General features: G+C 36.2%; 1 protein-coding gene across 6 annotated transcripts in view; it reads left to right on the plus strand.

The window, feature by feature from the left end:
- The window catches only part of wwc3 (WWC family member 3), a 54272-nt gene that overhangs the window by 18995 nt on the left and 9273 nt on the right, over window positions 1–26004 (plus strand). For 2 of the 6 annotated variants that reach the window (XM_051896856.1, XM_051896857.1), the window contains exons 2-15: window positions 3748–3857; window positions 4829–5032; window positions 6164–6240; window positions 8411–8490; window positions 15098–15227; window positions 15823–15954; window positions 16106–16179; window positions 18593–18841; window positions 19628–19717; window positions 22694–22711; window positions 22790–23340; window positions 24751–24871; window positions 25663–25737; window positions 25857–25943. In XM_051896856.1, coding sequence (XP_051752816.1) covers window positions 3748–3857; window positions 4829–5032; window positions 6164–6240; window positions 8411–8490; window positions 15098–15227; window positions 15823–15954; window positions 16106–16179; window positions 18593–18841; window positions 19628–19717; window positions 22694–22711; window positions 22790–23340; window positions 24751–24871; window positions 25663–25737; window positions 25857–25943 — 1998 coding nt within the window. The remainder of the gene's footprint in view (window positions 1–3747; window positions 3858–4828; window positions 5033–6163; window positions 6241–8410; window positions 8491–15097; window positions 15228–15822; window positions 15955–16105; window positions 16180–18592; window positions 18842–19627; window positions 19718–22693; window positions 22712–22789; window positions 23341–24750; window positions 24872–25662; window positions 25738–25856; window positions 25944–26004) is intronic. The other 4 variants (XM_051896862.1, XM_051896859.1, XM_051896858.1 and 1 more) reach the window with 3 other exon arrangements.

Here is a 26004-nt window from a genome sequence, read left to right on the forward strand (position 1 = left end):
GAGTTAATGTGGTCAAATGTGATCTGATCATGATATGATCACCTGAAAATGGTGTAAAGGGCCATAAGCAACCTAGCAACCATCCAGTATACCATTGCAACCACCTAAAACACCCAACATTGTTTTGGACTGGCAAAAGCAATTGACAATTTTTTGAAGAAAATTTACATTTTCTTCAAGCATCTTCTGATTTGAGCTGCTAGTGCCGTAAAAAATAAACACTTTATCTTAATTAGGCCTAAGAATCATGTAAATTGTGATTCTTAACAAACACAGATTAATTTATCAGATTAACAAGCACAGATGTATCCTAATGAACAGAGTTCAGTGCATTTCAATTCCTCTCAAACAATACTTTATAAACCCGCTAACAAACCCATTCATCTCTGCCTTTCAAAGCACTGAGATAACAGCACAGCTTTCTGGGCTTTATTCCAGGATTGACATAGTTGTTACAGTAAGGATCTCATTGGAGAATAAAGAGATTTTTGTAATTTGACGATACGATTGCCACATTGCATGTGTTTTCTCTTGTATCTTAGCTATATATTTGTATTGGCTTGTGGTGGAACTATTATGATCAAGCAGCCCTTTGTCTGTGTGTTATTTTAAGACATTGACGAATGTGCCTCAGCTTCTGTAATGTCTTTTATTTATTTTTTATTTTTTTGCTCTCCTTCCCATAAATATGAATCGCCAAGGAATTCCAGTAAAGCTACTTGTGCTTCATTTCAACAAGAACATTTAAATGACTAAACAAATTGTTTCTTACTTTAAAATATATACAACATTTAAAACATTTTATAAATACATGATAGACATACAGAACTCTGTGAGGCATTTGGGAAGAAAAAAAACATGGTTTTAAAGAGACTCAATGTGGCTGAATGGAATGTGTTGCATGAATGCCATGTGTAGAGGGGTACAGAAGTTGTCGGCAGACTAGTCTAACATAACCAGACCTTTGACTAAATGGCACAAAGTCTGGTCCACATCCCAGGTTTGTCTGGCCAAGAACTTCCCACGTAGACAGGAAGAGAATGTCTGCCTGTCACGTATTATATTAAATGAAATTACATTTTATATAATATAGTTTCTTCATTTTACTGCCTGTTTTAATTAATGTGCTGAAAGCATATTTATCTGGACATATTTGGCTATATTTTGAAGCATCACAGAAAGTTTGTGATGGAGCATAAAATTGCAAATAATAACATAAAAATCATGTCTTGATATTTCCATGTCTCTTGTTGCATTGAAATCACAGGGATTGCATCACTATTGTGACATCATTGGGATTTTGAGGCCATTGCAAGTAATTCCACCTCTCAGTGCTGAGTGCTGAACACTTTTTCACATTAAAATAAATCATTCTTGTGTAGTGCATGTCCTGTTCTCAGTCATTGTCAACTTGACATTCAGGGTTTTTTTTCTTGCAATATAATCCAGAAAATCATATGTAATATAAATCTTTTTATTTTTTATTTGTATTTTTTGAATACTTTTGTCCAATTTGCAAGGCATAGCCATATAGGATGCCATAGAGTTATGTGCTAAAACTGCTTTAAAAAGGGGGAATTAAGTGATTAACGTCACTAATTATGATGGTGTGTCAAAAATGTGTTAATGATGGTAATTCCAAGGGGTCATGGAATTTCAGCATTCCTCATCGGTCCCCTCCTCTCATGTTTCTCGTGCTTCCTCGGCACAGAGATTTTATGTAAGTCTACACGGCCAGCCTGTATATCTCAAAATTGTCCAAATGTTTTGAAAGTGAAGCACGTAATACTTGATTAAGTGTCTTGATTTTCAGTAACTGAGGCCATTTCTGTGGGGCTCCTTTGGGAAATGAATACTGTCAGAACATTCAGAAAGAAAACCATAAGCCATGCACAGGACATTTCCGACTAAAATCCGATTGATGTCTGACTGTTATTAATTTGGAGATTTTTTTAAAGAATTTTGGAATTAAGGGCTTATTTTACTAACTGTTTGCAGGTTCCACAGCTTCTCAGGAATTCTTTTCATAACCCTGCTGTTATCTGACACAGACGAAGAGAAGGGTCAAAGCACACAGACAGTCCTACTGCGTACCTCAGGGCAAACAGGGGTTAAGTGTTTTGCTCAAGGGCACAGTGACAGGGATTTGAACCTGGAATCCTCCTGTGCATGCTTTAAAGCTCTTCCCAACATGCCACCAACAAAAGAAAAAAATGTGATGGAAAAAAAGCAGTAAAGTTCTTTGAAAACCGATGCAAAAACTCTAACAGCACAAAATGTTTAATTACCTAAGACATTATTCATTACATCCAACTTCAGCCTGATCATGTTACCTCACCAACAAAAGAGTACCATGGTGCTATGTTTTTTGAACCACTAATCATGGTAATACTATGGTATTTTATAAATACCTTTGAGTGCTATGTGTCATAATCTTTTTAAGGACCTATGACTAGTTTTTATATATGTATGTATGTGTATGTATATATATATATATATATATATATATATATATATATATATATATATAATATATATTTAAAATATTTCTTATTCTATTTTGTATACCTTTTTTTTTTTATTTGTTTAAAAACAAAGCCGACAAAGTTTAAATCCCATCTGGCTAGCGTGCTTCCCATAATGTTTACGCATTAGGTCAGTAGGCGGAGAGTAGGTGGTCTTTAGTGGCAGTTCGAACACATTCGACCACATGATCGTTTCCACTACGAAAGCCATCCGGTCAAATGCGTTTTCGACTACCTCTGGAAGTGGTCGAAAGTGGACAAGCTAAAATCTTTTACACCCTTTTTACACTTGTATTTAGCATCTAGCGTCTAGCGTTCAGCACTTGTAATCCGATCGACCAAAATGACAAAAACATCTTAATACCAGGTGAAAACAGGGCCTCAGACAGACGTCTTTGGTCATTGCGTCACAACTCTCACTGTTTTTTAGCATCTTGCGTCACGAGTGTTGCGTTATTAAGACACTGTGTGAAGTTAAAAACACGTCAGCTTTTCAAAACTCGCATAACTTTTGCATTCTATTCCAGTCTGTTGTGCTCTGTCCAGCTGTTTTTGAGCACAAGAAGACATCCCTATAAACGCATCCAATCTTGGTCAGTTTAACCTGAAACCAGCCTGAATTTTTAGTGCCAATATTTTCAACATTAAAAATTTGCAGGAGATATCTGAGATATTTGAAGAACGTGACTTGTTGTATAGCTTTACGTTGATGTGGTTCATCAAAAGTGTGAAAAGTGATTTGTGCAGGGTATCCAGTGTCCTGGTTGTGTTTGTGGGCTGTGGGGCAGGCCTGCTTTCTGCTGTGTGGAATGTGTTTATGGGCCGTCTCTTCCTGCAGTGCCTATATTACACACATTTTTGACCTGGGGTGAGGAGATCAGTAGCTGTTGACTGACTGAACACACATTCATTAGAGATCTCAAGGAATGTTCCACACAGCTTTGTTCGTCCTAATGCGAGTCTTTGTACAAAATAGTTTTATTTGTACACATGCTTTTAGACTCCTAGAAATACATGAGCCATAACACGCAATGTTATGAAAAATAGCGAAAGCAACTTTGCTGTTATACTGCTCCAACTCCGTGTCGAGGTTAATGTTTTTTTATTTTTTTATGTCACTGCCCTGTTAAAGACTAATTGTCTAGAATATTCCTGTACAGCATAGTTTTTAGGTGTTTCCGACTCTTATGTTGATTTTGGCGTTCTCTCTCTGTTCCTGTAGGATTACCAAGCCCCTGACCTTTGCCGACTGTGTGGGGGATGAGCTTCCTCTGGGCTGGGAGGTGGTGTATGACCAGCAGGTGGGCGTCTACTACATCGACCACATCAATAGTAAGTTTAGCTATTTAGTTCTGTTTTTAAATGTCATATTTTACACATCTGGTCTATCTAGCCATTTCTGTTAAACTAGAGTTGAATATGCTGATTAATTAAATAATTAGCTAATAATCGCCTAAATCAATATTTGCTGAGAAGATCCTCCCAATTGCATTCAAAAGAAAAATTTGCCTTTCAAGTATTTGGGGGCTCCATAAAGTGGATAAATAAATGGAAAATAGCCAGAATTTAATTATTTATTAATTATCTGAATTACATTTCTGACAGAATTAAAATTCTGTCATTTAATTACTCACCCTCATGTCAGTCCAAACCCGTAAGACAAATTAAGATATTTTTGATGAAATCTGAGAGCTTTCTGACCTACCTATAGACAGCAACGTCATAACCAATTTCAAGGCCCAGAAAGGTAGCCGGTGCTCTGACATAGAACCCGGAAGTGCTGCACTGTGTTTACTATGTCAACAGCATAAGAGACTGACAGGGAAGAGAAGAAACTGTTGAATAAAGTCGTTATTTTTGTTTTGTTTTTGCGCACAAAAAGTATTCTCGTCGCTTCATAACATTAAGGTTGAGCCACTGTAGTCACATGGACAATTTTAATGATGTCTTTACTACCTTTCTGGTCCTTGAAATTGGTTATGACGTTGCTGTCTATAGGGAGATCAGAAAGCTCTCGGAGTCCTTAATGACCGAAATTTTTTGGGTGAACTAAATCTTTAAAGATTTGTTTCAAAAACAAAGTAGCATTTCTTGTGTTATTTTTAGTCAGACCTGATAACTTGTGCTGCTCAGTAGAGTAGTGCGTTGTTTGAGCTGATTCAATGCAGAAGAGAGTTGATGCGCCTCTTGATTTGGCTGATTCATTACAAGGAAACATAGCAGTCAAGCAGTTTCCATCCATCCATCAATCCGGTTAATATATGTGAATTAAGTTACTATCTTTTGATGTTTCTCTCCCCCAGAGACAACCCAGATAGAGAACCCTCGCACACAATGGCGTCAGGAGCAGGAGCGTATGTTAAAGGAGTACCTGGTGGTGGCGCAGGAGGCTCTCAATGCCAAGAAAGAGATGTATCAGATCAAACAGCAAAGACTCGAGCTGGCACAGCAAGAGATGCAACTCTTCAACCAGCTCACTCAGGATGACAACCGTTCCATCACCAGCTGTGAGACATGCATCACATCTCACTTTAATCACATCACACACACTGCTGATTCAGCCATTTATAATTGCGCCAACTTGTTAGTCATATTGTGTGAAGTTTCAATGAAGTCATTCTTACTCCAGCCTTACTTCAGTGTCACTCATTGGCTGAAATCTTATTCCTTTCCTCACTCGTATTTCCATGGCCTCCTCCCTTCCTCCTCTAGTCCAGCTCACCCCTCCTTTTCCCTTCACTTTCCCCTCCCTTTCCTGTCACCATTCATCAGTTCTGCTCTTACTTCCTGTTTCTCACTAAATCATCTCTTTGCATTTTTTTTTATACCCAGCACTTACAAAAAATGTACATGATTTTGATTCGGCAAACAAACGTACCATAAAATATTAAATGTAGTATCATTATTATTATTGGTAACCATTATTATTATTAATATATTGCTATGTTGGCAAAGCGGCGGACCCCGTATGAAGGGGAATGCACCAGGAAAGAAGGTATATTATTAATATTAATACTGATATTATTAAGATTAATATTAGGATTAATATTATTAAGATTAATACTAACATTATTAAGATGATTTAAAAGGCAGTTTTGTTAAAAGTTTGTTCTAAGAAAAAATAAAGAAAGATAATGCCAAACTGCTGAATAAGGTTTTCTTTTCCAGAATTTCATTCTTTTAATGAGGCTTTTTTTCTTTATTATGATACAAGGACAGTTGTATCACCCTCACATTGTCTATTTTATGCCCCCCCAAAAAATATCAAAAATATATATATATATTTTTTATATATAAAAATATCATTTTTATCCACATATCCAGCTTTTGCAAAAAAAAAAAAAAAACAGTACAGTGTTAATATCACAATATCATGAAATTTCCTGCCGCTCTACTAAATGGCACTGCGCCTAAATATTTACATGGTACTAGCTACGTCAGAGAACCTGTACATATCTAATATAACATGGTATCATCGTAGTACTTTTTTGCAAGTGTTCTGATTTCTTAGCTTAAGATTTGAATAAGTGAGACTGTTTTGTATTATGTGTCATTTATTTGTATAATACAAGGTACAATCACTGGCTACACATGAGCATAATGTGATTGACTTTTTGACTCGTCTTTCTCTCTCATAGCTCACTCTGGTTCCTCTTCAAATGCAAAATATGACCCTGACCAAATCAAAGCGGAAATCGCCTGTAGGCGTGAGCGGGTAAGTCATTATCCTCTGAGAACAATGCCTCATACGTCAGGCCCAAGGGGAGAGGCTGGGGCCCCTCATGTGCTGTGATGATTGTGTGTTTGTATATGTGTTGAGGGGAGGTGGGTACCTTTAGGAAGAAGAGGCCTAGGTTTGGGTTCACTGCTTGTTGGACCTCTCTGGATTAGTCATTGTGTCAGAAAGCTAGTCTGTGGATGATGAACTCTTGACTGTCATATTAAAGTGAATAGTTCACCCAGAAATGAGAATGAGAAATGTCTTGTCATGTTCCAAACCATGTTTTTTTTTTTTTTTTTCATTGAAATACTGAAGGAGAAATGGAGAATATAACTTACTCCACTAGTATTCATTCATAATGCTGTTGCTTGAGGTTTGATTCTCGAATGTGCCGTAACTGAATATAGCACAGCAGTTCAAATGAAAAATGGTATTTTAGAGCTTTTACAGAGGGGGAGATTTTCAATGAATGACTTTTCATTTAACAGACATTTTATTCTATTTCATACTCAAAGCTATTGTATGGTTTTAGAAGAACAAAAAAATGCTGTTGAGAAGTTTGGGGGTAGCATCATTTTTTTGAAAAGATTCTCTTATGCTTACCAAGTCCGCATTTGATCAGAAATACAGTAATATTGTGAAATTTATTACAATTTGAAATAACTGTTTTCTGTTTTAAAGGGTTAGTTCACCCAAAAATGAAAATTCTGTCATTAATTACTCACCCTCGTGCCGTTTTACACCCGTAAGACCTTTGTTGATCTTCGGAACACAAATTAAGATATTTTTGTTTAAATCCGATGGCTCTGTGAGGCCTACATAGGGAGCAATGACATTTCCTCTCTCAAGATCCATAAAGGTACTAAAAACATATTTAAATCAGTTTATGTGAGTACAGTGGTCCTGAAGCAGTGTTTTGAAATCGGCCATCACTAAATAATTCGTTATTTTGTTTTTTTTTGGCGCACCAAAAATATTCTCGTCGCTTTATAATATTAATATTGAACCACTGTACTCACATGAACTGATTTAAATATGTTTTTAGTACATTAATGGATCTTGAGCTCCCTATGTAGGCCTCACGGAGCCATCGGATTTAATTAAAAAATATCTCAATTTGTGTTCTGAAGATTAACGAAGGTCTTACGGGTCTGGAACGCCATGAGCGTGAGTAATAAATGACAGAATTTTCATTTTTGGGTGAACTAACCCAAAACATAATTTATTCCTGTGATGACAAAGCTGAATTTTTAGCAGCCGTTACTCCAGTCTTTAGTGCCACATGATCATAATTATTTTAATATCCTGATTTGGTGCTCAAGAAACATTTCTTATCATTATCACAATTGAAAACGCTTGTGAAAATCTTCTACTTTTTTATTTTATAATGCTCTCTGAGGTTCACTTATGTTATCATCAAGATTTTTTTTTTACACAAAAACATCATAATTTAGAAGTAATAGGCTAATTTCTATCCTGTTTTTGCCCCTGTGTTTAAAACACTTTGTTTTGCGTGCCTCATTCAAGACTATGATTGGGTAACAGTTTTGCTTATTTCTTATGATTATGATTTTTCAAAAACAATTGCGCTAACCCCAAACTTCTGAACGGGAGTGTATATAGGAAAGAAAGTTCCATTTACCAGTTACATGGGCAACTTTTACAATCTGTTTTTGGTTCTTTTTTTAGAGTTTGACAGATGTTTAAGTTGAATTCAGTTTTCTTTTGTGTTTTATGAAACAAATGAGAGCATTCAGATTTAGCCTGACATTAAGGTATTAATTATAAATGAACCATAAATTATAATTATAAACAGAATTTATGAACTATTTCTTTAAGACTTTTAACATGGAACAGAACCATTTTGTAGCAAATAGGCTCAATATTATGTCATATTTGGTCTTCTGTGGCCTGTTACCTACATGTCTGAGTGTTTTTTTTTTCTATATATTGAATAGCCCTACATTCCTCCGTTGCGGTTTTGGGAGGGCTGTGTATGTGTGTGTTTAAGGTTGTTTTAAGTTCCTGTGTATGTTGGGCGGGTCGGGAACCATTAGATATGTCTCTGCTGGTGACTCAACGTTTTTTTTGTGATGGTGTCTCTGAGGGAATCCCACTGTGTGTTTTGATGTGTATATTGACTAAGTGGCTCTTGTGTCCACAGCTCTCCAGACTTAAACAGGAGCTGGCTCAGATGAGACAGGAGCTGCAGTACAAGGAAATGGGAGTGGAGACTCTACAGGAGTGAGTTAAACTGAGTTAAACCCTTCCTCACACACTTGTACACACACAGAGCATGGGTAGATTAAGTGCATTTATTTAGCGGTGTTTGTTATGGCAAGCATCACTATTAGGCCTGCTATTGCAGTGTTAGGAGTTAGTATTAAAGTATTTAACTTCGGCATGCAGTATGTTCTGCTCCGGCTCTTTAGGGAGAGGTGTTCTACTTGTTTAAGTGATCAGATTTTTGTCTGGCAGATGACAACTAAAAGGGGCAAGAATGCCATAGAGACTGACTCTTTAGACTTTGGAACAGTAAGAAATTACTTAACAACCAACAAGAACAGCCTAGCAATCTCATAGCAAAGCATTTTAAATCACTCTGAACACTATAGCACACCATCACATTTTAAAATGTAAAACTGTATAAAATTTTATTATTCCTTCCTGCCCCCCCAGTCTTTTTCGTGATTAACGATACATGACCCCACCCTGTCAAAAACTGTCATTAGTTTCTTTTCCTGCTTTGTCTTATGTTTCCTGTTTATTTATGTTTCTGTTTATGTGTGTCTCTGTTTGAGTAGTTGTCTTCTAACTGAAACTTTTTCAAGTGTCCACGCACTTTGGTTCATGGACAGGCTCAGAGAGTGCACATCAAATAAGACACAGCATATGATGTCACTCTGTATTTGCACAATTCACTTTTGACAAAGTCAATCAGTCTTTTGTATTGTTCCAATCACCAGCTTCAACTGTATCTTAATGGGGACAGTATGTTAGCAACAACAAAATTACTTGAAATTATGTAAACTTCTTATTTGGTTTTATATACACTACAATTAAAAAGTTTGGGGTCAGTAAGATTTTTTTAAGTAAATGAATACATTAAATTTGTATTAAATATGGGCACATTAAATGTATCAAAAGTGACATTAAAGACATTTATAATGTAACAAAAAATGCTGCTCTTTTGAACTTTATATTCATCAAAGAATCCTAAAAAAATTAGCACGATTTCCACAAAAATATTAAGCAGCACAACCATTTTCAACATTAATTATAATGAAAAATCTTTCTTGAGCACTAAATCAGCATATTGGAATGATTTTGGAAGGATCATGTGACATTGAAAATTCAGCTTTGCCATCACAAAAATAAATTGCATTTTAAAATATGTTAAAGGCACAACATGTAAGATTTTTGGATTAAAATATCCAAAAACCACTAGAACAATGTTATACATTTTGTTGACTTGTGTACTTACATTATCCCAAATGTTTCCAAGAATGTTTAAATCCAGAGAAATAAGCAATTTTAACCAGGACACAAACCGTGTCCGTGTGTTGCCTATCAATGACGACATACCCGCGTTCACCTGGGTTTCCGGTTTTATTTTGTAGAAATCATGGAAACACCAAAGATGCTTTAATATATTATGTGTTTTATTAGACAAGTGAGCAACTGTTTGGATACATTCATTAACAGAAAACTAATAATGTTATATAGCTCAACACAGTAAGTCTTAATGTTTAAATCTCATTTTCTTGATTTACAGCGAGTGCCATGTTTTACCGTACCTAATATCGATCTAGCTTACTACAGTTTGCATTAAGCTGCTGCCAAGCGAACGCAGAGTAGCACAATAACAGCTTTCAACACACAAATTTATCTAATATGATAAAACAGCGCTGTTTTACCCCACATACGCATGATCGGAAGAAGCAGAAGCAGTGACTGTGGCATAATAAAAGTTCTGCTGCTCTCGATACGTGTGTCGCGCTCGTCTCTCATTAGCAATCACTCCAGCGGCCTCGTTTCTGCTCTCACAGCACTCTGCCCTGCTCTGCTTCATACTACAGTAACGTTAATAATCTCATCTATGAACATGATTTCTGCCCGAGTCCCGTCCCGATTTTTTTTTTTTTTCCACCAGCTGTAAATGTGAAGACAACACCTCCCATGATTCCACGAAATCAAGGCGTCATCAAGCTAGGCCTTTGTTTTGAATAAGCGACCTCTAGCGGTGAAAATTTACATCTATTTTGAACCGCAATAATATGTGACTATATTGAAATATATTGAATCGCAATAATATGTGACAATATTACTGTTTTTACAGCATTACAAGATAGTACAATATTACTGTTTTATATGAATAATAAATGCAGCCTTGGTGAGCATAAGAGACATCTTTCAGAAACAATAAAAAATCTTACCAACCCCAAGCTTTTGAAAGGTAGTGTATAGCATAAGCATAAGTTTAAAGCAATCTTTACCGCTGAGCGATTGTGGCACAAACAGACACAAATCAGCCCAAACAGACACAAATCAGCCCAAACAGACATTCTCTCTCGGTCTTAAAACAGTTGTAACTTGCATTGAAGCAGATGAATAAAGTAACCTAAGTAGATTTGCATTTTCTTATGGTAATACTTGCACGGTAGGAGAAATAGTGTTAAAGTTTTAGGTAAGTTTAGGTTTCGTGCTTTGGTTCAAAGCTTCTCTTTTTTTTTTTTTTTATCTGCATGTCCAACATCCAAATATTGTACAAGACATCATAACTGTTGGTTACATTTTGAATAGTAAGCATTTTATCATTGTAGCACAATGGGAAGCCAATCATTTCTTAAAAAATTATTATGGATACTAATGTGGATAATGAATTGGCTACAAAACAAAGTTTGAATGGAGTCATATGCTTAACATTTCGGCAAAGTTTAATTTGGGTTAGAGGTTTAAAACAGCCTACCCAGTGTGAGAGTCATCAATAGCTGTTTTGCTAGCACTCTAGTAATATTTTGTCAGGTAGAAAGAGTTCTTCATTTAGACAAGGCAGTCCTTATACTTAGCATAGCTAGCTAGTGCATTCAGGGCTAATTTCAGCCCTAATTTCACTATTATTCAGTTCAGTGGAGCCGTAAACCAAACAGTTGCCAGATACCAAAAAAATCTAAATTAGTTACCTGCTCTGCTAATGTCTGACTACACAATTTTCTCAAACTGCTTTCAGCGCTAAAATATACAAAATAGAAAAGATTAGTAGTTTAGTGTTTTGAATTGCAATGAAGCTGTTAGTTGTCTTTTTTGTAGTGTTTATTTAACATTTTTCATCAATTTAGATTTTTTATTTAAAGTAATCTGGGAATATGTGTAGGGAATTTTACCTAAACCAACAAAAAAGCTTTTTGTGTGTGTGTATGTCTGGAAAAGGAGACTCCACCTCAGGAAGAGGATGCACCAGTTGACTGTGGGTTGCCAAGGCAGGAAAAGCTCAATAAGCAGAGAAAGAGTGAGAGTCCGGAGTAGAGAGAGCGAGAGAGAGAGAGAGGAGGGGTGGGAAGAGATGAGGAGGGGGAAAAAAGTACTTGAAAGCATTTTGAAAAACACAGAGATATCTGGAAGCAAATTCCTCTCTGCTTCCTGCATCCCAGTGAGGGCCCTTATCTCTTAGATAGAACACAACTCTGCTTGCTCCCAGAATAGCAAGATTAACTCTTCTTTACTCAGCGCTTTAAGAAAATGGAAGCTCCCTCTTGACATGAGTTGTCCAAGCCTGGGGGCCTCTGTAATTTCTTACTTTTTATTTGATGTCAATCTAATGTTTAGTTGAGTATTTTAGGATAATGTGTTGTTAGTGTCTAAACAGCAGTCACTGCACTGCAGAAGTCGCATCAAAGCTTTGCTGTTCGAGACACTCTCCAAATACATTGTTTTTATAGAATCAAGTGATGACATTTTGTTAATTTTATATATATATATATATATATAATTTTATATATATATAAATATAATATATATATATATATAATTTTTTGGGGTTTTTTTTTATATATTTTTACTAGTTGGTGCAGGACACTATAGTTCATTTATGTAAGTGAGTATTGCAAAATAAAGTAAACTGTGACATATTATACCCAAAAATTCTTCTTACAGTGGACTACCAGTAAAATTGATAAAAATTTGGAACCAAAAATTATTCAGACACTTTGACCTGACCATGTTTTGCTTAAGTGTTATCTGACATAAATAAGATAATTTTTTTTCTGACACAGTTTAACTCTGAGATCTTGTCCTATTTTATTACCATTTTTTAAACTATAGTGAATAAACTGTAATAATGAATGAAATTGTCAAGGTGTCTGAATAAATTTTGGTTTGAATATTGATTTATTAAGAGATTTAATGCTCTGTTTAAATAATTTGTGGTCAGTAAGACTTTTTTTTTTTTTTTTTAAAGAAATTAACACTTTTACTCAGTGAAGATGCATTAAATTGATCAAAAGTGACAGTAAAGACATTTAAAATGTTACTAAAGATTTATATTTTAGATAAATGCTGTTCTTTTGAACTTTTTATTCATCAAATAATCCTGAAAAAAATTAGTTTCCACAAAAATATTAAGCAGCACAACTGTTTTCAACATTAGTAATAAGAAATGTTTCTTGAGCAGCAAATCAGCATCTTAGAATGTTTTCTGAAAGATCATGTGACATTGAAGACTGGAGCAATGGCTGCTATATAAATTACATTTTAAAATGTATTAAAATAGAAAACAGTTATTTTTAATTATAATTACACAAGATTACTTTTTATTTTTATTGTATTTGTTGTTTTTAATGTTGTCTTGTATTTCATGTTTGTTTGTTTTTTTAATCAAATATGTAGCCTTGTTGAGCACAAGAGACTTCTTTCCATCCCCAAAATTTTTAACAGTAGTGTAATTATATATTATGGAACGGTTATGGTAACTCATAGTTCCTAACAAGATCACTACATTGGTTTTGGTGAGGCTCAAAGTTGAACTGATTAATTATTAATATGAGCATAGTGGCTTTATTTGGAACAAAGCTGGTCATACACAGCACACCATTTATCTTATAAGCCACTCTGGACTCTAACAGGCTTTAGGTAACTTAATTTTACCAGTTTATGCCAAAACATAACACAACATGAGTGTTTAGATGAGAGATTAATCTTAATTTAATACACACTAACACTTATAAGAAATTTGTTCATATAGCTATAGGACAACTTAAATTTGAATGGTCCTAATAAGGTCACATCCCTCCCCTTTCATCCTGTCTTTTTCAGTTTCCGTGTCTTATAAATTAGTAGCCGGCATGTCTGTTCTGTGTCACCAGGCAGTCGTGCGCTGCGGTATTGGGGTGGAAAGGGTGGGTAGATGTCCGTAGTAGCCTGGCAGACTCGGGTCCTGGTCAGGCAGGGCTGTGAAAGGTTGGAGGTTTGAAGGGGGGAAACAAAGCCCTGCTTGTGTGGAAAAGAGGAGAGGAAGAGGCAGGGCAGGCAAGCTGACAGTACCTGCTGTTGGAGGAGGGTGGCCTGCAGGAAGTGGCCTATGGCAGGAGCTCAGGCGCCACGCCAGAGACACGCTGATGTAAAAGACATGCTTTACGCAGACATGCTTTCCCCCGCTCCTGTGATTATAACCATCAATTTCGGCAACTTGAATATCATATATTTCATTATTTAATTTCCATTATGATCTGTATGACAGCTTAAGATGTTATCATTTTGGCTGTATGCAATAGTATATTGAGAAAACATTTCTTATTGCTTTCCTGTTCAGAATTGATGAATTGATTGTTTTTTAAGCTAGTTTAGCTGGTTGTTTCTGTTTCTAGAATGGCATCCTGTCTCTATGCCCAACATTTCAGGCATTACATTCTGGAGGATATATATCCCACAGTGCTTTGGTGCTTTAGAAGGCAGACATTCCCCGACGGGAGGGTTTTAGTGCAGTGCTCTCCAGTTTCACTCGCCTAATTATTATGCCTTTGAGACCAGAAGCTGGTTTAAGTTAAAACAATATTATTCCAACATGGCTAAATGGTTAACCAGTCTGTTAGACAGGTCAGCGAGGCAAGTTTTAATAAATCTAAGCTCAAGTCTACCGCTGCCATCTCACGTTTTCTCTTCAAGAGCAATAGAGTTTTTCCCTTTCTCTTTAACATTCTCACACAATACTGTATGACTTGGATGGTGGTATATTAGCTTTGTGTGGAGCAGTGATGTTGGCTTGGCTCTGGTAGAGTAACACCCTGTTTGGCGTAAATAAACTCTGATGTCATTGCTAGTTTAACTCTTTATAATTAGTTGAGCAGCACTAAGAGGGTAAGATTCTTTAAACCATATTTAGATGTTTATGAACATACAAATCCAGGCACAGTCTGGGCATGGCCATGGAGAATGGAACACAATGTCGATCTACATTTAGATTCATCTGGGCTGCATTCACAGCAGCAAATTGTGTTTAATAATTTGATCTACTAGACCAGAGGTTCTCAACTCTGGACATTGAATTCCACTTTCCTGCAGAGTTTAGCTCCAACCTGGATTAAACACACCTACCTGTAACTTTGTAGTAATGCTGAAGACCTTGATTAGCTTGTTCAGGAGTGTTTGATTAGGGTTGGAGGTGAACTCTGCAGGAAAGTGGATCTCGAGGTCCAGAGTTGAGGACCTCTGTACTAGACCTTCTCCAATGTATTATTGTAAGAAAGAAACCTGCATGTTTGTATTATTTTCTACTTCCAGTACCCCAATAACAATTAATGTCAGCAGGTTAACAGCATGGCTAATGGTTTGTTCACTTGTGTGTTGTGTTGAGCAGAATTGACCGGAAGATGTCCAGCAGTCAGACCAACTACAAATTAGATGAAGCACAGGCCATCTTCAGTGAGCTCCGCAGCATTAAAAAGGCCATCAGCACCGGCGAGAAGGAGAGGCAGGACCTCATCCAGGTCAGATAGACTCTTAAGTCCATCATCTTCATAGATTTTTTTCTTCAAAGAGAAAATGTATTTTATAAAATGTTATACTTTTGTTATTTTATTTGTTTATTATTTGTGATTTAATGCCAAGGTAACACAAAATGTATTTAACAAAATATGTGGAACTGTGGAAACACATCATCACAGTGTTGTTTTAGAAAACTCTCATTCAGTTCAGCTCTTTTCTGGGGTGTAACACCCACTTTTCACTTTCCAGTCAATCCCGAATGGATAAAATCAAGTCCTGCCCTCAATTTTTTTTTTCTCATTGAAAATCCTGATGCACTCAGAATTATGTCACGTTACTGAGGTGTAAAATGCACTGCAAACAGCTATTCAAGTTGACTCTAAGAATTCTATATAGTTCCTGTGTGTTGAATGCACAATACATACTGAATAGACATTCATATCTCCCCTAATATATTAGTCATTTTAACACCTTCAGCCTCTTCTCAAATATCTTTTATTTTAAGAGGTGCTGCCATCTTGTGGTCATAACTGATTACTGGGAACTTCTGTTATGAAGTTCTGTCACTTTAATTTGTTATTTTTTTGTTATGCACAGAGCCTGGCCAAGCTGACGCTGAACTTCTGTGACTCCATTAATGAGGTGGCCAACAATGCAGAAACCCTGGGTGACTCCTGTAGTGTACAACAATACACAGACACTGGCTGCCAGACTGATCTAATGGGAGAGGTTTGTCATGATTTTTTTTGTTTTGTGCTGTTTTGCAACAGAACTTTCTTTTGTTTTACATTTGACAGTATGATTTTGTGCCATCACAGAGAAACAATTAAAGTCATATATGCTCAATAATTTACAATTGATTGTAATTCTTCTCTTACAGTTTGGCAACCAGGAGTCATCACTGCTTGCAGACAGAGTCAAACTCAATTGGCAGTATGAAGAGGCTAAGAAAAAGTAAGTGGATTTGCAAAAATGCACTGCATAATTGTTATTGACAACAAACATAACAGCACTGCACAACAGTCGGTCGCTGGAAGTAAAATAAAATCCCATTCATTTTCTCTATAGAGAAAAGGTTTATAGGCTATTCTGAAAAATCTATTTAAGACAGACCTACCATGAGCTCTCAGGTTGCCAAAAGTTTGTACATGCGATATGTTAGGGTTAGGGTTAGGGTTAATTCAAGTCAGTCACTGTGTCCCAATTCACATACTATCCGTCCTAAATATTCCCAAATCATAGTATGTTGAAATGAGTATTCCAGAGATACCTAAATGGTCTACTATTGCCAATTAGAATTCGAAGTGCAGATCCTAGCACACTTTAATGGCTAATATTACCCACAACTCATGGCGCGTTGGATAAAGATTTGATTAGACCTACAAACACAAATAAAATGTTTAAAAACTACGAACATGGCAGATGTGTGAGACCGCCGGTTAAGGGGTTTGAGTGATTTATAATCAGTATCTACCCTGACAAAAAATTATTTATTCAGTGTTATCCACATTATATTTAATCTCTCATTAACTTTTAAGTGCATCATTATTTAAACACATGAGGAGAGTTCTCCATATGAAAGACCCACAACTGGCAGATCAACATGGTACTACATTTCTCTCCTATACAGTAGGATGTTATATTAATTTGAATGTGGAGGATTTTAACTGTGACCAGATGATTGACAGGGCAGTTTAAACAGTGACAGGATGCACGTAACTAAGCGACAGAGCAGCCCGATAAACAACGCAAATATGACAAAGTAGTATGTCCCAAAGCTTGCCTACTATTCTGCTACACACTCAAAAGTATGTACTCTTTCTTTACAAAAACAGTACATACTTTTAGAGAATAGTACAAGTAGGTGAACTGGGACTCAGCAAGTGTGATTTCAGCATCATTAAAAAAAAAAAAATCAAATGTTTTTGATTTGATGATATAATATGGAATGCATCATGGATGATGCTGGAATGCGTCAAAAGACGAAAATGCCCACCTCTATATGATGTTAATATAAGAATTTCCACCCATTTTTCATCTACTATGAAAATATAAGTCAAATCACTTTGAAAGTAGTATCACACCTCCCAAACCACCTGATTTCAGTCATGTGATTTCAAGGATTTCAAGGTTTTTTGACTAAGGAACTGTTTTTCAGCTTGGCTGCAGATTTCTGGGAGTATGATTATGTGCCTCATCCTCCCTCTGCCTTTAAGGGAAACCCTGTCTGGATTTGCTGTGTAATAATGTTGCTACTACTTCACTGTAGATTTTAGTGGTTTGTATAAAAGTAGAGTGGTGGATTGATGTGGCCTACATTACATTTAGAAGCTCCTCTATATTTTAGGAGGAACTGGTGCTGTAGTTTTTGGCTTCTGTGTTATAACAGCGGCTCCATGCAAACCTTTTACAAGATGCATGTTTCCATAGCAACAGAGCTGGCCACTGAGTGCCAGGTATGACATCAGAGAGAGAGAGAAAGCAGGGGGAAAGGGAAAAGAGAGTGAGCTGAGAGAAGAAGAAAGCTGTGGAAACTTGCATGCTCTCTGACTGAGTCACAATATCTGAACTCCAAAGTGCAGAAACACAATTTCTCATGCCAAACATAAAGCTGCAGTGTCTGTTTGCTCTTAAATGTTTTTGCCAGCCCTTTTACAAACACACATACATTATTACATGCTGGACATGCCATTATTATTTATTTTACTACTCTTTCTTTTCAGTTTTGAAATAAAATGCAATCAAAAGTGTGAAATATTTTTACAATTTTAAATAACTGTTTTTATTTTAATATATTTTAAAATGTAATTTATTTCTGTGATGGCATAGGTGAATTTTCAGCATCATTACTCCAGTCTTCAGTGTCACATGATCCTTCAGAAATCATTCTAATATGCTGATTTGGTGCTCAAGAAACATTTCTCATTATTATCAGTGTTGAAAACAGTTGTGCTGCTTCTTATTTTTGTGGAAACCCTGCTACATTTTTTTCAGGATTAATTGATGAATAGAAAGTTCAAAAGAACAGAATTTATTTAAATAAAACATTTTTGAAACAATGTAAAAGTCATACTTTTGATCAAATTTAATGTATCTGTCTTGAATAAAAGTGTTAATGTTAAAAAAAAACAACAACTTCTGGCTGGCTAACTTTTGAATGGTGGAATGATTAGTATTAAATTTATGTAATAGTAACCATAGAACTGTATGTGTAGCTTATGTGAACACAGTAATTTCATCTGATTGACATTACATTTCATGTCTTTGCTCTAGCATAAGAAGTTAAGATAATCCTTCTTTCTTTCTTTCTTTCTTTCTCTCTCTCTCTCTCTCTCTCTCGCTCTCGCTCTCGCTCTCTCTGTGTCAGGATGTCCAGTATTCAGCATCAGTTGGCCCAGTTGGACAGTGAGAGCTGGTCGGGACGCGCAGAGGCGGACCGGGATTTGGACTGTCTGCAGCTGCTGCGGGAGAAGGAAGCCCTGCTCCAGGAGATCACTCTGCTCAGCCAGCAGCAGCACTCCTCAGAGACCCTGTTCCAGCTGCAGGAGGAGAAACGCAGGCTGGAGGAGGAGGTGCAGAAAGCCCAGATTGTCCAGAGTCAGGGAGCCAATCAGAGGTCGGAATCTATTTCTTAATACACAGTCATGTATGTGGATGTTTAACATATGTAGTATTCTAAACGAAGGTCACTTCTAATGGATTGTTGCACTTTTAATTGACAGACTGTTCTCAAGGATATCCTGTAAAGTATATTACAACCATGCAAAAAAAAGAAAAGTTGCCCTAACATGGCGATAAAGAAAAGCACATCCCATAAACATAATATAACTCCACTAAAAACATGGTGGTGGAATTATGTATTCGTTATCAGCAAATCTTGCAAACAAAGTAGTTTGGTAAAAGTTTTGTAAATGCCTGCAGAGGTAAATAAGGGTGCCCTCATTTCCCCACTGAACAAAGCAGATGTGCTTGTGCCAGCTCTGATCTGCTCATTATGAGTGTTTTATGTCTGAGACCTCAGCTGAGACATATAGGGGTCTTTTTTTTTTCATATTACGTCAGTATGCATATCAGCTTCCATATCCCACCTGCATGTTTTTCTATTATGCTATGGATATTGATGTGTTTTCTTTGTCACATTAGGAGCCATAAAATGGTACAATAACATTTTGTTATGATGATCAAAATGAAATTGCATAAGTCTTATACGACTGTAGTTTACTTCTGGCAGACCATACACTGAAATCATTTCTAGTTTTGCACAATGAACAATTGAACACATAGTATTGCATTTGTGATCTACAGTCTATGATTCTTTGAGATCAAGCAGACATCAAATGGTTAGTTAAAACTAACTCATTAAATGTGGCAAATCTGTGTCAAATATGTGCATGTTGTGTAGGATATTACAGCAGGAGAAGAGGAATGTACTTATGAGGCAACTAGAGGAAGCCACCCGTATCACCACCTATCTACACTCTCAACTAAAGAGGTACATCACACAACCTGAACACCCTCATACAATCTTGATTCAGAAGGCAGAAATCAAGACCAAAACTGTCAGTTTAAAGGGTTAGTTCAACCAAAAAAATGAAATTTCTGTCATTAAGTACTCAACCTCATGTCGTCCCAAACCCGTAAGATTTTCATTCATCTTCAGAACACAAATTAAGATGTTTTTGATGAAATCCGAGGGTTTCTGAACCACACATAGGCAGCAACGTCATTGCACCTTTTGAGGTCCAGAAAGGTATTAGGTCCAGAAGTGCTGCACTGCGTTCACTACATCAACAGCATAGGAGACTGACAGGAGAGAGAATAAATTGTTGAAAAAAGTCATTATTTTTGTTTTGTTTTTGTTTTTCTTGTCACTTCATAACATTAAGGTTGAACCACTATAGTCACATGGACTATTTTAACGATGTCATTAATACCTTTCTGGACCTCAAAAGGTGCAATGACTTTGCTGCCTATGTGTGGGTCAGATACCCTTGGATTTCATCAAAAATATCTTAATTGGTTTGCAACGACATAAGGGTGAGTAATTAATGACAGAAATTTCATTTTTGGGTGAACTAACCCTTTAACACATTAATTTAGTTCAATTAACTATCTTTTAAATTTATTTAGGTAACACTTTACAATAAGGTTCATTAGTTAAACATTAGTTAATGTATTAACTAACATGAACTAACCATGAGCAATACATTTGTTACTGTATTTACTAATCTTCGTTAACGTTAGTTAATGAAAATACAGTTGTTCATTGTTTGTTCATGTTAGTTCACAGTGCATTAACTAATGTTACAAGATTTTAATAATGTATTAGTAAATGTTGAAATTAACAAAGATTAATAAATGCTGTAGAAGTGCAGTTCATTATTAGTTCATGTTAACTAATGTAGTTGACTAATGTTAACTAATAAACCTTATTGTAAAGCGTTACCTTTATTTATTATAGATTTTGTAATTATTATTATATCATAATAATTACTTAATGAGAAAATTAATGTCAAACTAACAGTGTGGAGAAAAAAAAAAATATATATATATATACAGGTGCTGGTCATATAATTAGAATATCATCAAAAAGTTGATTTATTTCACTAATTCCATTCAAAAAGTGAAACTTGTATATTATATTCATTCATTACACACAGACTGATATATTTCAAATGTTTATTTCTTTTAATTTTGATGATTATAACTGACAACTAAGGAAAATCCCAAATTCAGTATCTCAGAAAATTAGAATATTGTGAAAAGGTTCAACTTTGAAGACACCTGGTGCCACACTCTAATCAGCTAATTAACTCAAAACACCTGCAAAGGCCTTTAAATGGTCTCTCAGTCTAGTTCTGTAGGCTACACAATCATGGGGAAGACTGCTGACTTGACAGTTGTCCAAAAGACGACCATTGACACCTTGCACAAGGAGGGCAAGACACAAAAGGTCATTGCAAAAGAGGCTGGCTGTTCACAGAGCTCTGTGTCCAAGCACATTAATAGAGAGGCGAAGGGAAGGAAAAGATGTGGTAGAAAAAAGTGTACAAGCAATAGGGATAACCGCACCCTGGAGAGGATTGTGAAACAAAACCCATTCAAAAATGTGGGGGAGATTCACAAAGAGTGGACTGCAGCTGGAGTCAGTGTTTCAAGAACCACTACACACAGACGTATGCAAGACATGGGTTTCAGCTGTCGTGTCAAGCCACTCTTGAACAACAGACAGCGTCAGAAGCGTCTCGCCTGGGATAAAGACAAAAAGGACTGGACTGCTGCTGAGTGGTCCAAAGTTATGTTCTCTGATGAAAGTAAATTTTGCATTTCCTTTGGAAATCAGGGTCCCAGAGTCTGGAGGAAGAGAGGAGAGGCACACAATCCACATTGCTTGAGGTCCAGTGTAAAGTTTCCACGGTCAGTGATGGTTTGGGGTGCCATGTCATCTGCTGGTGTTGGTCCACTGTGTTTTCTGAGGTCCAAGGTCAACGCAGCCGTATACCAGGAAGTTTTAGAGCACTTCATGCTTCCTGCTGCTGACCAACTTTATGGAGATGCAGATTTCATTTTCCAACAGGACTTGGCACCTGCACACAGTGCCAAAGCTACCAGTACCTGGTTTAAGGACCATGGTATCCCTGTTCTTAATTGGCCAGCAAACTCGCCTGACCTTAACCCCATAGAAAATCTATGGGGTATTGTGAAGAGGAAGATGCGATATGCCAGACCCAACAATGCAGAAGAGCTGAAGGCCACTATCAGAGCGACCAGGGCTCTAATAACACCTGAGCAGTGCCACAGACTGATCGACTCCATGCCACGCCGCATTGCTGCAATAATTCAGGCAAAAGGAGCCCCAACTAAGTAATGAGTGCTGTACATGCTCATACTTTTCATGTTCATACTTTTCAGTTGGCCAAGATTTCTAAAAATACTTTCTTTGTATTGGTCATTAGTAATATTCTAATTTTCTGAGATACTGAATTTGGGATTTTCCTTAGTTGTCAGTTATAATCATCAAAATTAAAAGAAATAAACATTTGAAATATATCAGTCTGTGTGTAATGAATGAATATAATATACAAGTTTCACTTTTTGAATGGAATTAGTGAAATAAATCAACTTTTTGATGATATTCTAATTATATGACCAGCACCTGTATATATATAATGTACATAAGGAACATATATATATTTATACATATTTATACATTTATTTTAAGTTATTTAAAAAAAGGATGAATTTCTTTTGACTGTAAGCCACTAATACACAACTAATACACTTATGTTCAATAAAATAAACAACATATTGACTTTTAAAGCCTCTTTTCTAAATCCTTTTTTTCATCTGCAACAAATATGTATTGATTATTATCATTTGGCTTGATATTCAGTGTGATTATTGGCTACTGATTTGATTAAAAAGCATATCATGTAATGTGCTTTTTCTTTTCTTTTTTATCAATTAGCACCCCTAATCAAAAGAGGTAATAATAAAAACACAAAGACAAATACAGGATGTGTAACCACATCAACCCAAAATGACCATTTCTCTCTGTGTGCAGCCTATCAGCCAGTAATCTGACAGTGTCCTCCAGCAGTAGCCGTGGCTCTTTAGCCTCCAGTCGTGGCTCTTTGGCATCCAGCCGTGGTTCTCTCAGCTCCGTCAGCTTCACCGACATCTACGGCCTACCCCAGTATGAGCGAACAGAAGGAAACTCTGATGTTTTGGACCCTTCTTTCCGCTACCTTCTCCCCTTGGAGACCCACAGTAGGGACGTTACAGCCTTCGGCCCAAAACGTTCGCACGACACACCGCAGTCTCTCACCTCTCTCTCCTCTCGGTCCTCGCTCTCATCGCTCTCCCCTCCCAGTTCCCCCATGGACACCCCCTACCACTCGGCCCCACAGGACTGCCCTCTGGCCCAGATGACAGAGGAGTACATGGAGGTGGCCAGCAGGGGGCTGCTGGCCGAAGGGCTGCGGAATCAGACTCAATCCCAGCAGCACACTTCTCTTCCTGGGGAAGGGGAAGTGGGAATCCCAGCCACTGCACACCTCCTGGAAGCGAAGAGCCATAGAGACGGAGTTCTCCAAGGAACACATAGCTCCACAGGTGATGAATAACAACCTGGAAATTGCAACTGAGTGATCGATTTTAAAATATATAGAAATATAAAATATATATTAAGCTCATATTTTCCATAATTGAAAGGGTTAAGTCAATCAGTTCATTTTTAAAGGGTTAGTTCACCCAAAAATGAAAATTTGGTCATTAATTACTCACCCTCATGTCGTTCCAAACCCCTAAGACCAAAATTAAGACCACAAATTAAAATATTTTTGATGAAATCCGAGAGCTTCTGACCTCCCTATACACAGCATGTCATGTCGTAACCAATGTCGTAACCAATTTCAAGGCACAGAAAGGTAGTAAAGACATCGTTAAAATAGTACATGTGACTACAATGGTTCAACCTTAATGTTATGAAGCGACGAGAATACTTTTTGTGCGCCAAAACAAAGCAAAACAGAGTTGAACAGAGTTGGCTGTGCTCAAACGTGCTGCGTAACACACGAGAATGAACCTCATTGGTGACGCAGCACGTTTGAGCTTCTGCAAGAGGTTTGTTCTCGCGTATCATTCAGGTTCGGTTGAGCTTCTGTTTATGTTCGCTGATCAATGTTTATATGCGAGTAAAAGCCTAAATTAAATCTGTTCATCATAAAAAGCAATCGAGTCTCTTCAGAAAATTTGGACTAAACCACTCAATTCATATGTTCATTAGTTCATATTCATTAGTTTTACAATCTCTTTATGAACTTTTTGAAGCGTCAAAGTTGCAATTGCGTATATTGTCTATGGAAGGACAGAAAACTCTCAGATTTCATTAAAAAAGAATTTCATTTGTGTTCCAAACATAAAAGAAAGTTTTATGGGTTTGGAACGACATGATTAATGACAGAATTTTCATTTTTGGTTGAATTAACCCTTTAAGGATAGAAAACTAAATAAATATTTAATTATTGATCATTTGAAATGCTTATAAATAAATAAATTATAAAGAAGGCATTATAAATTGTCAAATTGAATAAATGTTTAAAAATGGTAACACTTTACAATAAGGTCCCATTAGTTAACATTAGTTAATCCATTAACTAGCATTAACTATCAATGTGCAATGCATTTGTTACAGTATTTATTTATCTTTGTTAACATTAGTTAATAAAAATACAACTGTTCTTTGTTCATGTCAGCTCAGGTTCATTAAGTAATATGAACAGATGCAATATTTGATTTTAATAATATATTAATAAATGTTGAAATATACATTAAACTAAAATTAATAAATGCTTTCGAAGTATTTTTAGTAATATTTAGTAATGTTAACAAATGGAAACTTTTATAGTAAAGTGTTACCAAAAAAAATTAACAGTTTTAAACATTTAATCACACTGTTTTGATGTTAAAAATTATTTACATTTTCTGTTTTTTGTGTTTGCGTGTATATGTGACTGCATATAGGAGTAACCCTGCGCTGTAAAAGTGCAAGTCGGACCAGCAGAAGAGCAAGACGAGTGTCTGCTGGAGTAAATGAAGACATTTTGGCAACAGACAGTGGGGTGTTTGAAGCCTGGAGCAGAAGGTGAGAGAATATTCTGTAATAAAGATAAAGACTTTAAAGTGATAGTTCACCAAAAATTAAAATTCTCATTCATCATTTCATCAATTAATTTACCTTCATGCCATTCCAAACCCATGAAAGAAAATAAAGTATTGACCATGGGTTGTCAAGCTCCCAAAAATACTCTAAAAATAGTCTTTGTATCATAATACATACTTTATCTCCATAATCCCCCAATTTCTGGACAATTTAGGTTGTAAAAAAGACATCAATTTACAAATAATTTCTTCATTCTTCAAATAAATCTTCATGTTCGCATGTACCTGCTTTGGAATGTGTACTTTTATTGTTTAAAACTGACAATAAAGGCATTTATAATGTTACAAAATATTTCGATTTCAAATAGAATTTTTTTTTTTTATCTTTCTGTTCATCAGAGTATACTGAAAAATATTATCACAGTATCCACAAAGATATGCAGCACAACTTTTTTTCAACATTGATAATAATAAGAAATGTTTCTAGAGTATCAAATCAGCATATTAGAATGATTTCTGAAGGATCATGTGACACTGAAGACTGCATTAATGGCTGCTGAAAATTCAGCTTTGCCATCACAGGAATAAATTACATTTTAAAATGTATTAAAATAGAAAACATTTATTTTAAATTGTATTAATTTTTCACAATATTTTCGGTCAAATAAACAAAGCCAAGAGACTTCTTTAAAAAATGCAACAATAAAACGGTAGTGTATACTTACATGCAGTAAGTTGTTGCTGTGTTATAATTATCTAAATGTCTCTATCCAGTAGGACAGAGGAATCAGAAGAAGTCAGTTTTGTTCAAGACATCACAGAGCCAGTTCAGATTCAGCTTGGTCTTCTGTAAGCAGCACACACTCTCATAGACATACCTGCACGTACACTTTCCTCATTATAAACTACCAAATCACTCTTAAGACATTCATTTGTCTGTTCATTCACTCTGGGTGGCTCTTTTACAGATATGATTCAAATGGCATGTTTTTGCTGCTGCATGTCCTTCAGATGAGAAATTTAAGCAAGGCCACCATTAGAGATGGATGCAAAGTGTAAGTACTCCAATCTTACATCCATTAATGCACTCATCCTGCTCTACTGCAGTGATGGCCC

Source organism: Ctenopharyngodon idella, chromosome 6 (genome assembly GCF_019924925.1).
Source record: "Ctenopharyngodon idella isolate HZGC_01 chromosome 6, HZGC01, whole genome shotgun sequence".
Taxonomy (NCBI): domain Eukaryota; kingdom Metazoa; phylum Chordata; class Actinopteri; order Cypriniformes; family Xenocyprididae; genus Ctenopharyngodon; species Ctenopharyngodon idella.